Raw genomic sequence first — 18,097 nt, 5'->3', positions numbered from 1 at the left:
ATGAAGACTGCTGGTGTTTTGCTGATCTTCCTCTTCTGTCTGTGTTCAGCTGAGCCTGACCTTCAGTTCCAGCTGAGCCTCAAACATGATGAGAACCAAGGAACAGCGTTGGACGTGAGCCTCAACCATCATGAGAACCAAGGTAAGGATGATGGAGATGCTGATTAAAGGGCAAGACCACTTTGGTAGAGTTTTAGGTTGTGTAGTTACCTTGCCATGATGTAACTCCAAAGGTAGACAGGAAATCAAAGATTATTGCTCCATTGATTAGAAATTGATAATTCTAAATATGCTCCTCATTGACTTACATTGTACGGTGAAACAGCTCTCAAAGTCAGTCTATTAGCATGCAAACGAACACAAACAAAGTTGATTCAGACAGTATAGAACATCACCAAACCAATTACCGTTTATTTTGTATATGAAAATGTCAACTTCCTGTTGATTTTACTATTTGAAGATCCGGATCCAGATCTGCGGATCCAGTCCGCAAGAATAAGAATAACAATAGCAAAATCAACAGGAAGTTGAATTGTTTTATTAAAAAAACAAATAGTACTGGGTTTGGTGATGTTCTACATTGTCTTAATCAACTTTGTTTGTGTTCGTTTATGTGCTAAGAGTGACTTTGAGAGACGTTTCACTGTACAATGTAAGTCAATGAGGAGCATATTTTGAATTATCAATTTCTAATCAATGGAGCAATTATTATTATTATTTATTATTATAAATAGATTTCTTGTCCACCTTTGGAATTACATCATGGCAAGGTAACTAACTACACAACCCAAACCTCTACCAAAGTGGTCTTGCCCTTTAAACCTCTTATCCAGCCTATATACTTCATACTGTATTATAGTATATATTGTGAAAATAGCTCACGACCAAGACAAAACTACAAGCTCACAACCAAGGTTGTTATAGTTTTTAATTATCAATATCCTTTTTTTGGTACATTTATTACTTTATTATAATGTCAGATTGAAAAGAGGTTACATTGGGAGTGTTAACTACAATATTAGCATTTTGAATTTTAAACTAAAATAGAATTATGAAAGATCAACATTTTCCCTATTTTTTTCCATGAAGGGGTTCTTGTTTCATTTATATGATTATATGATTTACTTAATCACAATAAAAACTTTACCCTTTATATGCCAGTTTTGATCATACATCACTAACCGCGTTTTTGAAAAATACACTATAATTAAATATTCTATACACTAATTTGATTGTTATTAGTATCACTAGCTGACCCATCTGAATAATAAGTGTGAAGATTGATTTTGGTGCATTATTACTTTTTGTATAATGTTAGATTGAACAAAACAGTTACGTTGGGAGTGTTAACTAATGTGAAAAATTTAATTTCCCTTTTCTGTGCAGCAAACTTCTTAAAGTTTTGTAAAAAGTCAATCACAAAATTGCCTAATTTTAGCCCCTCCCCCATAAATACAAAGAGGTCTCGTACATTAATGTGATTCTCCGTGTTAAATAAAAGTTACAAACATGTTAAAAAAGGGTTACAAACATATTAAATAAAGGTTACAAACTAAATGGGGGACATTTTGTAATTGACTTTATTTTTACGAAACTGAATGAAGTTTGTTGCAGAGAAAAGGGAAATTACAGACAAAATAAATTTTCTCTTTCATTTAAAGGGGAGGGGGGGGGGTCAGTCTAGCCTGGTAAACCCTCCCTCCGGAAATCTCATTTCTATTTGATTCCAGGAGTGAGTCTGGCCTTATCGCCCATTCTGCAATATTGGCTGTGTATGCCAAACCTGTGCCAAACGGCCAAGCCTATCAGCGTCGTCGCTCATTGTTCTGTGATTGACAGCTTACGTTGGCCAATCAGGTGGCGAGTTCGAGTGAGCCCAAAACACGAACGGCAGCCATCTTTTTCTTGTGCGCTATATTCTCCGCTATTTTTTTACTTCTAAAAGCTCTCTAACTTCTATTTTGAGGCACGGAATTTACTTATAAGATATCGTTTGGATAGAATTTAGTTGTTTAACTTCATACATGTGGTCAATTAATCATGACAAAGCCTATTTAAAAAATTTTTTTTAGAGAACCGGTAGGGGCAGGCAGTGACACCCATGTATCCGAATAAGGCAACCCATTTTGGGCATTCGCCGCCTCAAAAGTCCCGTTGCGTCACATTAGACTGGTGAACTGCTGATTGGCTGAAGGGGAAAAATTATCATTGGCTGAAGGGATTGTCAGTCAACGGTATTACTCCCGCCCAACTCCAGCCCACAGCCAATATTGCAGAACGGGCGATAAGGCCAGACTCACTCCTGGAATCAAATAGAAATGAGATTTCCGGAGGGAGGGTTTACCAGGCTGGGGTCAGTCTATGGTAGCCTATAAATCTTGTAGTTAACACTCCCAACGTAACAAAAACATCTCACAGTCAGAATACGGTGGATATGGATGAAATATATAAATACATATAAAATATATAAATGCATATGAAATATATAAATAAAGTGGATATGGATGAAACTCATGAGACTCATGAAACTCTCTGTTTGTTTGACACAATGTTATTGTGTGTATTTTTCAGAAACGGACAACCAATCTAATTCCAATAAGAATGAGGTGGAAGCACCAGGAGGAAGTTCTGTGAATGCAGGTAAGACAGAGACATTGGAAAATGACTTACGGTTGCTCAAATAATACATCATTAATTGCATGTATGTATGTATGGATGGATGTATGGATGGACAGTGGTTCCGTCGCCATTACCAAAAAGGTAACTGGGAACTAACCAGAGCTTTGGGCAAACCCCGCCCCCAGAGAGCCACTGGAATCCAAACCCAGACCCATAGAGAGAGAGAGTTATGACACGCTTTGATCTCCCCGCAGAGCGGGCCACTATGGGCTGTAGTTCCAAACATTGGAACTTCCTCATCGAGATAGACAGAGCATTTCTGCATTCCATTCTTACAATGGGAGTCAACGCTAGTGTCTCACTCTCATTAGATCACGCCGTCCAAACCACGCCCCTAGACCGACCTCCCCCTCTCTCTCTCTCTCTCTCTCTCTCTCTCTCTCTCTCTCTCTCTCTCTCTCTCTCTCTCAGACTAAAAGGGATAGTTCACCCCCTAAATGATTTTTTTCTATGGATTAGTCACCCCATGGAGACTTGAATTCATGTTTTGTTTTTTTGTCGCATTCCTAAGCCAATAATGTGATGACCGGTAGGAGACACAAAGAAGACTCTTTGTGTCTCCTACCGGATCTGCTACCGGTCATCAAATTATTGTCTTAGGAATGAGACAAAAACAAAAAAATATCCATGAATTCAAGTCTCCATGTGGTGACTAATACATAGGAAAAAAACTTTGGGCTTGTTTTTCTGTAAAGTTGCTTGTTGGTAGCTGCGGGTTGTGGTATTTTGGACTTGTTTCTAAAGTGTTTAGTTGCTTATTTTGGGGTTGTTTGAACCAGGGATTCTCATTCTTTCATGTAAAATACCCCCAAATTAATATGCATTTGTCTGCGCACCCCCATCTGAAAATATGTTATGCCAGGGAGTCAGGACTCCCATACAACATTTGTGTTATTAAAAGGTTTAAAAAATATTCCACATTTTCTTTGAAATAGCAGATTTTTTTAAAATAGCAGATCTGCAAGCTCACAACGCCTCGTGTTGCGACGCGTTGTGAGCTTGTAGATCTGCTATTTTCAAATAGCCAACATATAGGTTTTAAAGTGCTCATGTGGCCTATTAGTTGCTTCTTTTGGGCTTGTTTTCATAGACCTGGTTGCTTGTTTCTCTCGCAAAACCTGGCAACGCTGGCCTTGTCAACGTTAGACTGTCTGGGATCAGTTAACTTTACAGGTTGCAGATCCGGTCTAGACCGGATATGGCCACGGCCTTTGTACGTGCCTATTTGTTTCCGTAAACTACCGGATACAGTAGGCGGGCTCTACACAGGATTGGCTCTCTGAGCAGTAAATAGACACTCCCCCCCCCCCCCCTCACAACCAACCAAACCACACACTCTGGCAGAGACAATTTAAATTAAACATTAAACACTAAACATTGTTGTGGTTAGCCCAGGCTGACACATTAGGATAGTTAGTTTAGTTATGAGTTATAGTCAGTGTTGCATTGCTGAATTGGAACGTGGTTGTACTCTATTTTAATGACGTGACGCGCACGTGGCTTAACACCTACACTACAGGTCACACAATGGACAATTGATATGCATCTAGGCTCATTCCTATGTTCATTCACCTGGTGTGAGTCGGGGAGCCTTTGTAAACTTTGTTGAGGTGTGAATTTAAAGTGGTTTTAAATCTATGCGTGTGCCTGCGCGTGCTATTGGTCAAATAGGTTCTTGCACGCCGTGCAAGGCCGTCCCATGAGTAATGTAACCCTGGTTATAGTTATGTTTAATTTAATTTCATACAAAACTGATTTGTTAAATTTGATGTTGATATTGAAGTTAAGATTAACACATCTGTGGTACACAATTTGATTTATTTTTCTATATATTATATCAAGTGCTTTATGTGCTTGTCATTTCAAAACAATTGTACAGTACAGAAAAAAGTGCTAGACTCTACATATTGTATAACATTGTGTGGCAGATACAAAATACAATCATAGAATTCATAGACCATAGACAGCACTATCATCAGTGTTGTGTAAGTTAATGTTGTGTTTGTTTACACATGATCTTCCTATTAATATGTTGGATTCATGTTAGTGAATGTAGCCCCTAGAGGGTAGTAGAGTACAGGGTGACGTATGTAACCTGTTGAGAGGGAGGTTTGCCTGCGTGAAACAGCGTGTATAAACTTAAGAGCTATATGGTAAGGTAATCCTTTTATTGGTTTGCCTATTGTAATTTACCTGTGACACTGTATTAGTGCATTATGTTGTGTTGGTATTGTATGCTATCGTGCCATGTGTATATAATGAACTGACAAATGTGCTTTGTCGTTGATTGTAGAATCAACAACAAAGCACATTTGTCAGTTCATATTATACACATGGCACGATAGCATACAATACCAACACAACATAATGCACTAATACCATCTACAAAATGTCACAGGTAAATTACAATAGGCAAAACAATAAAAGGATTACCTTACCATATAGCTCCTAAGTTTATACAAGCTGTTCAGTGGTTTCACACAGGCAAACCTCCCTCTCAACAGGTCACACACACACACACACACACACACACACACACACACACACACACACACACACACACACACACACACACACACACACACACACACACACACACACACACACACACACACACACATTTAGCCAATCTAAAAGCTCACACTTGTAGCTTGTATCTGATCTACTATTCCCAAAATATGGTTGTACATTTTGAAAACTTGAAATGGGATATTCTGCATAATGAGTACTTTTACTTTTGGTGCTTTAAGTATATTTTGATGCCAACACTTTTATACTTTTACTAAAGTAAGTCAATTCTGCATACCAGAATTTTACTTACAGATTAACAGATTATTTCTACATTGTGGTATTGATACTTTTACTCAAGTAAAACATTTGAGTATTGTCTGTGGTGCACTTTACATTATAAATAAAAGCCATTATTATTATTATTATTAATTATTATATATATATATATATATATATATATATATATATATAGTGTTTGTATGTGATGACATGTAGAGGAATAAATGTTGACAACATGTTGATAAAATGCCTACATAAAGATCAGAAGCAATACAGACTACAAAATGACATTGAAACACAATTTAAAGTATAATTACTGCTATAGTAGGCTTCTACAGTATATTGTTTCAATTCAATTCCCCAACAATTACTTTAGCCAGCCAGTCAATAGTTGCTCGGCCCTGCCACCTACTGTCCACCTACTGTATTACACAGTGGGAGACGCCCCTAAAGGCAATACTTTTTAATAATCAGAACTATAGTGCAGACTTCTACTTTGTGTTCCTTTCTCTTCTCTTTAATAATCAGAACTATAGTGCAGACTTCTACTTTGTGTTCCTTTCTCTTCTCTTTAATAATCAGAACTATAGTGCAGACTTCTACTTTGTGTTCCTTTCTCTTCTCTTGGTCGCTTGTCATCTATCTAAAAAGGTCGATACGTTTGTGTTGCAGTGTTGCCATATTTTGTGAGAAATACGCAACCAGCTCTAGGAAAACAAGAAACTATACTACATCACAAGAGCACTTTAAACCTCTGCAAGGGCTATTTGAGGGCGATGCGACGCATTATGAGCTTGTAGATCTGCTATTTTTTAAAACTCTTGCAATAAAATGCGGAATATTTGGAATATTATTGGAAGTGGAAGCTAGGCTAAGAGGAGAGGCGACAATTAGGGAGCAGCAGTATGGGTTTATGCCAAGGATTGATTGATTGAATATTTTATATTATTATTATTACACAGCATGAGTACAGTCAAACACTTGGTCTAAACGGATAATGGTTCCCCCTGAGAGTGCTGATGGAGAAGTATAGAGAAGGACAGAAGGAGTTTATTGGAGGTTATCCACATAATACTTATTCATTATTAACCACTTATAACTTATTAGAAACCACTCTTATTGATGCATTTTAAATGAAACTATTGAGTATTTATGATTGACTGAATGTTAATGCTGATGCTCTTCTGTTTTCAGCCCTCCTTGCTAAACTGACGGCCATGGAAAAGAGGCTCACTGCGAGTGAGGAACTGAACCGACAGAATGCAGGTATTACAACCTTTATGTTCTATAATGAACAGACAGAATGCAGGTATTATAACCTTTATGTTCTATAATGAACAGACAGAATGCAGGTATTATAACCTTTATGTTCTATAATGAACAGACAGAATGCAGGTATTATAACCTTTATGTTCTATAATGAACAGACAGAATGCAGGTATTATAACCTTTATGTTCTATAATGAACAGACAGAATGCAGGTATTATAACCTTTATGTTCTATAATGAATACTGTGCAGTGGTAATACTACATATTATATTCATTATGTTATAATGAATACTGTGCAGTGGTTTTACCGCAGGGCAACAACTAGAGCTGGGACTCGATTACATTTTTTTATCTAATTAATTAGAGGCTTTGTAATTAATTAATCGCAATTAATCGCATATCAATATTTGACCTGAGAACAGTGCAAAGTACATGTACTCAAGAACTGTACTTAATTACAATTTTAGGGTATTTGCACTTGACTCTCGAGTATTTCCAATTTCTAATACTTTTACTTCTACTCCAGTAACTCCACTATATCTCAGAGGCAAATATTTTACTTTAACTCCACTACAGACTAGTTAGATTTTGATTATTATTATAAAACATACAGTAACCATGTGAAAAACGCAGATCTACAAGCGCAAGGCATTGTGAGCTTGTAGATCTGCTATTTTCCACCACTGGAGGCTGATAGAGTGTGTTGTTGTTACTGTTGTTTTATAGTAGTTTAATTAATTATTAATAAAAATCGCGCGCATGTGACCCGCACCGCATCGTGCACTCCCCCCAGCGCACCCCCCCCCCCCCCCCCCCCTAAACGGGACAAACGCGCGCGTAGGGGGAATCCATTCCAGATTCTGATTTGCCCAGCCAACATTATCAAGCAGGCTATGCGGCGCGGCTGCAGTTAAATTTGTTGTTGTCTGAGAAGTGAGAACCACGTCGTTCTCACTTCAGACAACTTCTCAGACGGACCGATCAGACCAGCACACCAACCGGATTGGTGCGCTGTTATGATCGGTCCGTCTGAAACTCGTCCAGTGAGAAACGTTCCGCGGTGCAAAAATAGGTGCGATTAAAATGCGTTAATTTTTTTAACTCGATCATTTTTCTGTAATTAATTGATCGAAATTAACGCGATAAAGTCCCGGCCAACAAGAGTCAAGACTACAAACAGTAGCCTATCACTTAATAAATATAGCCGACCTACAAAGTGAATTTAACACTTGCAATATTTATTTTAATACAATTTTTTTTTAATACATGCGGGGGGGAAAGAAAATATCACCTGCCCTAAATGTAATTCCTGGGGACGCTACTGTTATATAATATGAATGTTGATAATATTAATCAACATTCATATTCATAATTTGTCTAACAGATTGTTCTGATGCCAAAATCAAGAGGCCTTAATTCAGCAAAACTAGATTGTAAACGAGAGGAAAAAAACAAACATAATCCAACTCAACACTCCTTTGACCTGAATGTCATGAGTGATTCATATATAAAATGTTAAGAACTAAACACTTTTGTACTCATTTTTACAGACTATTTATTAAACTGTGATTTTGTAAGAAATAAAAAAAAATGAAAATGAACCACTGTAAAGCGCTTTGAGCACTTGGAAAAGCGCTATAAAAATGCAATTCATTATTATTATTATTAATATTGCTAATCTTCTTCAATGACACAGTCGGTCGGTCACTTCCTAGTCTTAATGTTACCCTGCGGTCTCCTCCCCCTCCTGTTGAGTTGATTATTAGATGATGCAGATCCTATACTTTTTCATATATGATTAAACACTGTTTTGTTTTTTAATAGTCATGCACATATTTTTCCAATGCATACGGCAGGCCTTGTTGACGGATTTGGAAGAGATTTCGAAGCTCTGGTTCCAAAAATGAACGAGCATTTAATGTATAAGATCCATGAAATTAACATTGAAGTGAGTGAGCCAGCTGTGAAAGTGTCTGAAGGGGGCGGGGCTTAGGGGAGGGGGCGGGGCTCAACAAAAGGTCTATTGTTGGTGAACGTTACCACTAGATTAGAGATGCTGGGGTTCAAGTGGATATTTTCAATCTGTCCTAATGGAAACTGACATTCTCTGATTTTATATCTATATTACCTCTAGGCTAAATTCAGGTTCAACAGAAATCTCTCCCTCACCCATAAGCAAAGATTCCGCAGAATACTTTGATAATATTTGATTTGATAAAAATCACTTCAGTTTAACCACTTTAACCATAACCCTCTATACTTGATTTGCTTGGTGCGCTCTTTTTCCATCTACACCAAAGCTCTTCACCAAAAATAGCAGATCTACAAACTCATAAAACGTTACAAAGTACAATCATGAAGTGACACGTTGTGGGCTTGTAGATCTGCTATTTTTGGTGAACGTTACCACAAGATTAGAGATGCTGAGGTTCAAGTGGATATTTTCAATCTGTCCTAATGGAAACTGACATTCTCTCAAGTTGTCCTTCTGACGTATTGTATCTTAGGAGGAAAAAATGTAATGTTTACATCCTGTAATATGACATAAATGTAAGGTGCCATAAAGTAACAATGTCATTCATGACATGAATATGAAATATGTAAATGTTAAATCAAGCAACATAAAACATTTCTGGGGTGAAACACAAAAGCCAAAGTAGACTTTAAAATCACCTCAGAAGTGTTTTAACACTTGCTTGACTGAGCTTTGCTGACTAACATATAGTCGCTGGGTCAAAATGACCCTTCAGTGTGAAAAAGAATGAATGCCTAAAATCTCTCATAATCTGGGCTCAAACAAAATAGTTTAACATTTGATGTATTACCTCGTGTTTTCCTTGCTTACTGTAAGTTGCTCTGAATTAAGAGCGTCTGCTAAAAGCTTAAATTGTAAATTGTATTTATGTATTTAAAATGCTATAACGAAATAAAAACTTGGGTAAGGATAAGGATAATTCCTTTTAACAGGACGTTCATGAAAGTCCTTGCGGTCTTGTTTCCAATGAGGGCCTGTGAGCAATTAGGGGTTAAGAGTCTTGCTCAGGGACAAAAAGTCATTTCATCGACACATATGCTGACCTGGCCTGGAATCGTACCCAGGGCAACCAGGGCCTCTGGCTCCTTAAGCGGGCTCACTAACCACTCAACTATGGCCGCCCCAGATTTCATATCTATAAGTATATGAGCTCTAGGCTAAATTCAGGTTCAACAGAAATCTCTCCCTCACCCATATTTGATTCATAGATTTCAAATGCTAAGGTTTAAAAAATCATATTTTTAATGATTTAATGTTAATATTGTAATGATTTCAGCCAACCTTGCTCAACTGTCCAGCGTAGCAGTGAGGGTGGAGCAACTGAACAGACACCAAGCAGGTATTATAACTTCACATTTAGCAACAAACATGTTATCCTATAATACATTGGAAAGATGAAAAGCCATAATTTCCCCATGTCATTGTTTCGCAGTAAACATAACAACAACATATCACATGTCACTAACAACACAAGCCACAACGCGCGCAATTAATTTACGGGTGGCGTAGGCTACTTTTCATTGCTCACCACACATTTGCCTCCTCGGAGCATAATTAATTGCGGCCAGCACAAACTCACAACATTACGGGTCGACCATGTTGTTCCCTAGCGTCAGCACCGACCACCGCCGAGCGCAACCGAAACACCGCGAGCCGGACAACATTACGGGTACACCATTTTGTTCCCTTTAGCGTGAGCACCGCCACCGACCACTGCCGAGCGAAACCGAACGCAACACCACGCAGTCGCTATTGCAATCTCCCCACAACAACAACAACACACGCGACGCGACCACTTCGCTTCAACCCCCGTCGTTAGTTTCACTTTGCTCATGTCTCTCTATCACACCACACTCACGCTAATATGTCATGCATATCCCACACAAAACATTAAAACACGCCAGTGTCTCAACGCAGCCGCTCGGCAGTCTGGGTTGCCACGTTGGGACAGGTCAGTGTTGGCAGATGTGCATCAGAAACAAGGAACCACCTTCAGGGAAAAAAATAACCCAGCCGAAGGGGTCCGCGATGTTTCACAGGGGTCCGCGGGGGTCCAAACAAACACTACGCGGACCCCCAGGGGGTCCCCCATGTATATATATTTTTTTAAACTTTTTTGGGGGAAATTTTTATCCCACGATTTTGGTACCCCAAAATAAGCGCGCCCTCATTAGAGCCCCGTGCGCGGCTAGCGAACCGGGCGCCCGACCTCTAGTGTACTATAATGCAGGGTTTCTCAAAGTAGGTGCTGTGACACCCTAGGGTGCCGTGACACAAGTCCAGGGGTGCCAAAGAATATTTTGATAATATTTGGAACTGATCAAAATCACTTCAGTTTAACCACTTTAACCATAACCCTCTATAGTTGATTTGCTTGGTGCGCTCTTTTTCCATCTACACCAAATCTCTTCAACAAAAATAGCAGAACTACAACTCATAACATGTCACAAAGTGACTTGATGTGAGCTTGTAGATCTTCTATTTTTGGGGAACGTTACCACAAGATTAGAGATGCTGGGGTTCAAGTGGATATGTTCAAATCGGTCCTAATGGAAACTGACATTCTCTCAAGTTGTCCTGCTGACGTACTGTATCCATAGGCGGCGGGTAATGAAGGCTTGGGTAGGCTAAGCCTTCCCAAATGTTATGCTGGGGATTGCGCAAATTATATATAATATATGTGCGCAACATTATATAGACCAATTATTGGTCAATTGGTCAATATAGACTTCCCAAGTGTCAGGCTCACCCGCCGCCTATGACTGTATCTTAGGGGGAAAGAATTACATTTTCAAACTCATGTTGAAAACTCTGACAATACATACTGATTAGTGTGGCTGTTGATTCTGATTTTCTCTAGGCAACCCCAGTATTGTTCTTACACACAATGTCACAAACATAACATAAGTCAAATTAAATCAACTACTGAAATTGATAGTTATTAAATCTAACTGCATGAGTATTAATGAGTGATTTAATGTTGTGATTATTTCAGCTCAGCTGTCCATCGTTGAGATGAGGCTGAATGTAAGTGACCATCGAGTGGAGAACGTGAGCAGACTCATAACAGGTATTATAACTATTATCACTTTTAGCAAACATGTCATGTTTTAACCCCTTGTTAAAAGTTCCAAAGAGCAATGATGTGTCAAAGTTAGAAGGCAGCCTGCTGTCATACAGATGAAGTGGTAACTGGTCTAAACTGGTTAGAAGGCAGCCTGCTGTCATACAGATGAAGTGGTAACTGGTCTAAACTGGTTTGAGGGCAGCCTGCTGTCATACAGATGAAGTGGTAACTGGTCTAAACTGGTTAGAAGGCAGCCTGCTGTCATACAGATGAAGTTGTAACTGGTTCTTGAATGCGCTCGACCGGCCACGCTTTCACGACCCTTCCAGTCGGGCGCGGGTGTTTATTTTATTATTATTATTATTATCCATGCGTTATCAGCTCTTACATCTGTTATTTTATAAGTGTAATGACTTTCCAATCCAGAACTAAAGTGAAGCGTGGAGTGTAACATATCTCACAGGTTCTGCATTAGTTTCCATACACTACGACTAGACCAGTGGTTCACAAACTTGTTCATGTCAAGGACCCTCAAAATGATATGTATTTGGCCACGGACCCCCATCAAAAAATATTTTGTCCCAGGGACCTCCAGAAGCAAAGATTTGAGTAGGAAATGTTTGCTTGTATATATATATATATATATATATATATATATATATATATATATATATATATATATATATATATATATATATATATATATATATATATATATATATATATATATATATGTGTTTGTTTGTATATATATGTGTGTATATATATAAACACATATATAAACACACAATATAATATATATATATATATATATATATATATATATATATATATATATATATATATATATATATATATATATATATGTGTGTTTGTTTGTATATATATGTGTGTATATATATAAACACATATATAAACACACAATATAATATATATATATATATATATATATATATATATATATATATATATATATATATATATATATATATATATATATATATATATATATATATATATATATACACACACACATACACACACACAACTACACTTAGTAATTATTATTATTAAATTTTTTGGGGGCCAGTTTAGTTTTTTCATGAAAACAGAGAATCATAGCTACACATTTAAATATTGGTTTTGCAGTTTGACTCACCAGTTTTAGAGTCAATAAATGTGTTCTGCAATTCTTGGAGCTGAGAAAACAGCCTTCTCTAGAAATGTAGTCGAGTCAAAAGTACAATATTTGTCTTTGCATTGTTGTGGAGTGAAAGTTATAAAGACTCTTAGAAGTCCTAAAATCTGAATTACTTGAGTAAAAGTGGAAATACTAATCAAACCAAAATAGCAGATCTACAAGCTGCTATAAACTGCTATAGCTGATCTACATGACACAGAAATTATGAGAATATTAATCTGATATGTCAGTACTGTGGCTTTAACACATTTTAGACAGGAAAAAAAATCAGTGGAGGTTTTTATCATCTGCTGAAAAAGCCATCTAGTTAGAGGGTTACATAATAATATAAACTATTTGATCATTAAGAGTATAAGATATGCTTTAATAGTAATGCAAATAATATGATTATAATCATATAATAATGTGATAATGCTCCTGTGTTGACAGACCAACCAAAGGTGGCCTTCTCTGCTTATTATCTGGGTACTGGATCTATTGGATATAGTTCTGATACAACTCTGATTTATCAGAGAGTTCACTCTAACATCGGCAACGCCTACAATCCATCTACAGGTAGGTGGTGATTACCAGGGGTGAGCTGTAGGGGGTGCTCAGGGGGTCGGCGACCCCTTAGTTCTGAAGCTACTATGGGGGCTGGGGGCTGGGAACTCCACATGCATGCGCGAGCACGCACCGTCAGCGGCGAGCCGTCTTTAACACCTTAAACAATGGCCTCAACCTGGCTGCTTTGCATAACATTAGGCTACTCGAGAAAAGCCATGGAGTGTGAAAGGGTTAATCGCTTAGCAGAGAGTACACAAGAGCTGCAGCCTACCAGACACTCACAAAGTTATTATCCCTATCTAGCTCTGGTCCATAGCGTTAGAAGGAGTTCTCCTTAACGCTACGGTACTTTCCATTCTTTCCCACCGCGGTAGCGCAGCTCTCGTCTATAGTAAAAAGTTAAAAATAAAAAATACGCTTTTTGTACTCACCAAAACAAAGACGGTTTTATGGAGTTGAAAGCCTACTCTACGAAGTGGGAACACTGTGAGCCCCCACCTCACGTCTAAAATACACTTTTTGTCCAGAAAAGAAAATATTTCACCGGAAGGAAGAATCTGGTCAATAGGAAAATTCCATTGACCAGATCTGTAGAGGGCACTGTGGAGTAACCAAAAACATGTTGTAATTCCGGTGAAATATTTTTCTTTGCTGGCCAAAAAGTGTATTTTAGACGTTTAGAGGTGGGGGCTCACAGTGTTCCCATTTAGTAGAGTAGTCTTTCAACTCCATAAAAGTCTTTGTTTTGGTGTTTGTTTGGTGTTTTGGTTTTAAAAAACACTGTTTTGAAAGCAATGTAAGTCTTTAAAAAAAAAGTAATTCAAGTAAAGACAAGTTGACTGATTATTTTACAGCTTACCACTGGTGATTACGTTAATTATGTTAATGAACTTTACCTTAAAAGTAGGGTGAGTGATTTTTAGCGGTGCCAGCCGCTCTACATTTGACCGTGTGTGTATGTCTGTCCGTATGTTTACGGACGGCAAAGATGTAGTCTGGGAGGCTTCGGCTCAAAGCCTGGACAGCAGGGGCGCGGCCACTGATTTCTGATTCAAATCAACAGCCAATGAAGAAAAGGGGGCGGGATCCACATGCAGTGGGTCTTACATGTAAATAGGAGCGACGGGAAGCAATTTCCCCTTGAGAAATTGCGGCCGCCATTGTTGTGTACTGCTGTTTGCCTCTCGTCGGACTTTTTAGACGAGTAGACCGGTAAGAGGCGTGTCCGCTCAGATTCTGAGCGTAAGTTACATCCTGCCCACAAATACCAGGGCTCTGGCCCAGAAGTTCCTCGCCGCTCCCGTTTGTATGCGAGGCGAAAAACTTCTGGGAACTCAGATTAGCAAAGATGCAACCCATGCGCCACTTCAAGACATGCACACACACACAAGCCATCACTGCACACACACACACACACACACACACACACACACACACACACACACACACACACACACACACACACACACACACACACACACACACACACACACACACACACACACACACACACACACACACACACACACACACACACACACACACACACACACACACACACACACACACAGTCCTGCGAGGCACACCTTTGCAACACATGCGCCACTTAAAGACATGCACACACACACACAGTGGAGGGGTAGCAAGTGATGCGGTGCGGGGGGGGCACCAGCAGGGGGGCCCCGCCTGCGCTGATACAAATATTTTTACAGCAAAAAATAAGAAAAAAGTTGATTTATATTGGTCAAATAGAACCGAATTAGACCGAATTAGACCCGAATTAGACCGAATTAGACCCGAAATTTTTCGAGGTTGTGGTCTCCCAGTTAATTATGTTAATGAGCTTTACACAATCAATTATCTCTCACCAACTAATGATACAACTTACATCTCTGTGAAAACATCAGTAACAGCATGTGAAGGGTTAAGTCTGCTGTGTCATTACAGGCTTACAGGCTTAAAAAATATCACATTTACAATATTTACAACATTTGTGGCTTGTTGTGAGCTTGTAGATCAGATCTTTAAGAACACTTTTTCCTTAAAAAAAAATAGAGCTTAAAGGAGTAGTTCACCAAAAAAATACTTCTTTTCTATCAATTACACACCATTAAGCCTTGAATACATTTTTTAGTTTTTGTCTCATTCCTGAGACAATAATTTGATGAGCGGTTTGGTGTATCCGGTAGGAGACTCAAAGAGACTCCTTTGTGTCTCCTACCGGATACATCAGCATCTTTCAGCCGGTCATCACATTATTGTCTCAGGAATGAGACAAAAACAAACAAATCTCCATGAATTCAAGGACCAGGTAGACGTTAAAATGACTCCAAACATGTTTGAAAGTGAATTATCCCTTTAATCCCTTAATGTAAAGCTCATTAACATGAGCAATTGATAGAACATAAGTACTTTTTTTGGGTGAACTACTCCTTTAAGTAGTTAACAGTGTTTAAAAGTGTCAACATGACAGTGTGTGTGTGTGTGTGTGTGTGTGTGTGTGTGTGTGTGTGTGTGTGTGTGTGTGTGTGTGTGTGTGTGTGTGTGTGTGTGTGTGTGTGTGTGCGTGTGCGTGTTCCAGGTCAGTTCTCCGCACCTGTGAAAGGAGTTTATCAGTTCAGATTCACTGCAGGCGGCCTTGAGTCATCAAAGTATGTGTGGGTCTACATGTATAAAAATAATCAGCTGCTCATTGATAACTATGGATACAATAATAATGGACTTGGGTTTGAATACGTGTCTAATGGAATGATCATAGAGCTGGAGCAGAGAGACACAGTGTACATGAACGTGCGTGGTGGTAGTTCCTTCACGCTCTATGAATGGGGCACAAGCAATCACAACACATTCAGTGGTTTTCTGCTCTATTCTCTGTAACTCTGCTACAGACACTGCTGGAAACTCACTGAGTACATTTACTCAAATACTCTACTTAAGTACAATTTAGAGATACTTTTACTTTACTTCATTATGTCCCCTTCTCAATACTTCATTTCAGTGTTTCTCAAAGTGGGGTCCGGGGGTCCTTCGGTGGGTCCCCAGCTAAACGTGTTAATATAGGAAGACAAAGTAAATACATAAAGCATTTAAACCAGTATTTTATGATGATCTACAAGCTCACACTGGTGTGTTGTGAGCCTGTAGATCTGCTGTTTAAAAATACATACATTGGAAAGTCTTGAAACATGAGGAATAATTTAGAAAATACTAAATACCAAATCTACTCTCATGGGGGTCCCAGATGGGGGTCCCAGATGGGGGTCTGCAGATAAATACATATTGATTTGGGGTCCATTACATCTCAGAGGCAAATATTGAACTTTGAACTTTTTAATTATTTCATTACTTTAAAGGAGAAGTTCACCCAAAAAATGACTTATTTTCTATCAATTGCACACCCTATGAAGCCTTGAATCCATGGATTATGTTTTGTTTTTGTGGCATTCCTAAGCTAATAATTTGATTCCCGTCTCCTACCGGCTAATGTATCCGGTAGGAGACACAAAGTAGATTATTTGTGTCTCCTACCGGAAATACAGTCATCAAATTATTGTCTTAGGAATGCTACAAAAAACTAAATAAATCCATGAAATCAAGGCTTCATGGGGTGTGTAATTGATAGAAAATAAGTAATTTTTTGGGTGAACTCCTCCTTTAAAGGTACTTTGTAGATTTACATTATTAAAACAAAACATATATTTTAAGCACAATGTTATACTTCAACTCTTCCAAAATAGCAGATCTACAAGCTCACAACGTCTTGCAATGCATCACATTATGAGCTTGTAGATCTGCTATTTTTCTAAGACAAATATAAAAAGGTTAAATAGGCCCTTCTGCATAAAGAGTACTGTAAGTATGTTTTAATGCCAATACTTTTGTACTTTTACAGACCTTTTACTTGTAATAGAGTATTTCTACATTGTGGTTACTTGTAAGTCATTCTGGATAAGAGTGTAAATGTCTCAATTGTAACTTGTACTTGTAAATGGTATTTGTACTTTTACTTCGGTAAAAAATGTGAGTACTTCTTCCACCACTGTCCTGATAGCTTTACATGAAAGAGCTTCTGTAATGTTCATATTCATGTTGTCAATAAAGACACATTCATTACATTATAGAGCTTCTGTAATGTTCATATTCATGTTGTCAATAAAGACACATTCATTACATTAAAGAGCTTCTGTAATGTTCATATTCATGTTGTCAATAAAGACACATTCTAAAGCACTGTTGTTTGTCTGTTGTATTTTTTAATTGTAATGATTATTTTTAATTAGTATTATTATTTATTGTATTGTATTATTTATATACTGATGTCATACAGAAAACTTGTATCTTCATATATTTCTTCTTTATATATATTTAAGTACATCTCTGTTGTCGGTCAGAAACCAACTCAAACCCCCAAAAACATGTTTTTAAAACAACACAATCCTGTCTCATCAAAGTTGGTGACTTTATACATTGTCAGATACAAGGCTCACTTAGGAAGGCAATCAACAGAGT

The 18,097-nt window shown here is 38.0% G+C and overlaps 1 protein-coding gene across 1 annotated transcript; it reads left to right on the top strand.

Annotated features, from left to right (window-relative positions):
• On the top strand, positions 1-17,080 carry LOC308096669 (uncharacterized protein; the record flags this gene model as incomplete). The annotated part of the gene is made up of 7 exons (XM_080444080.1): positions 1-142; positions 2,572-2,640; positions 6,664-6,735; positions 10,051-10,113; positions 11,770-11,844; positions 13,472-13,597; positions 16,170-17,080. The coding sequence occupies 7 exons, from the start codon at positions 1-3 to the stop codon at positions 16,463-16,465; spliced, it is 843 nt and encodes a 280-aa protein (XP_080300206.1). The 3' UTR covers positions 16,466-17,080.
• Between the last annotated feature and the right edge of the window lie 1,017 nt (positions 17,081-18,097).

The sequence above is a fragment of the Gymnoscopelus braueri genome, assembly GCF_963280865.1.
Source record: "Gymnoscopelus braueri genome assembly, chromosome: 12".
Classification (NCBI taxonomy): domain Eukaryota; kingdom Metazoa; phylum Chordata; class Actinopteri; order Myctophiformes; family Myctophidae; genus Gymnoscopelus; species Gymnoscopelus braueri.
Note: the sequence above shows the minus strand (reverse complement) of the source record. Positions and strands in the feature narration are given on the sequence as shown.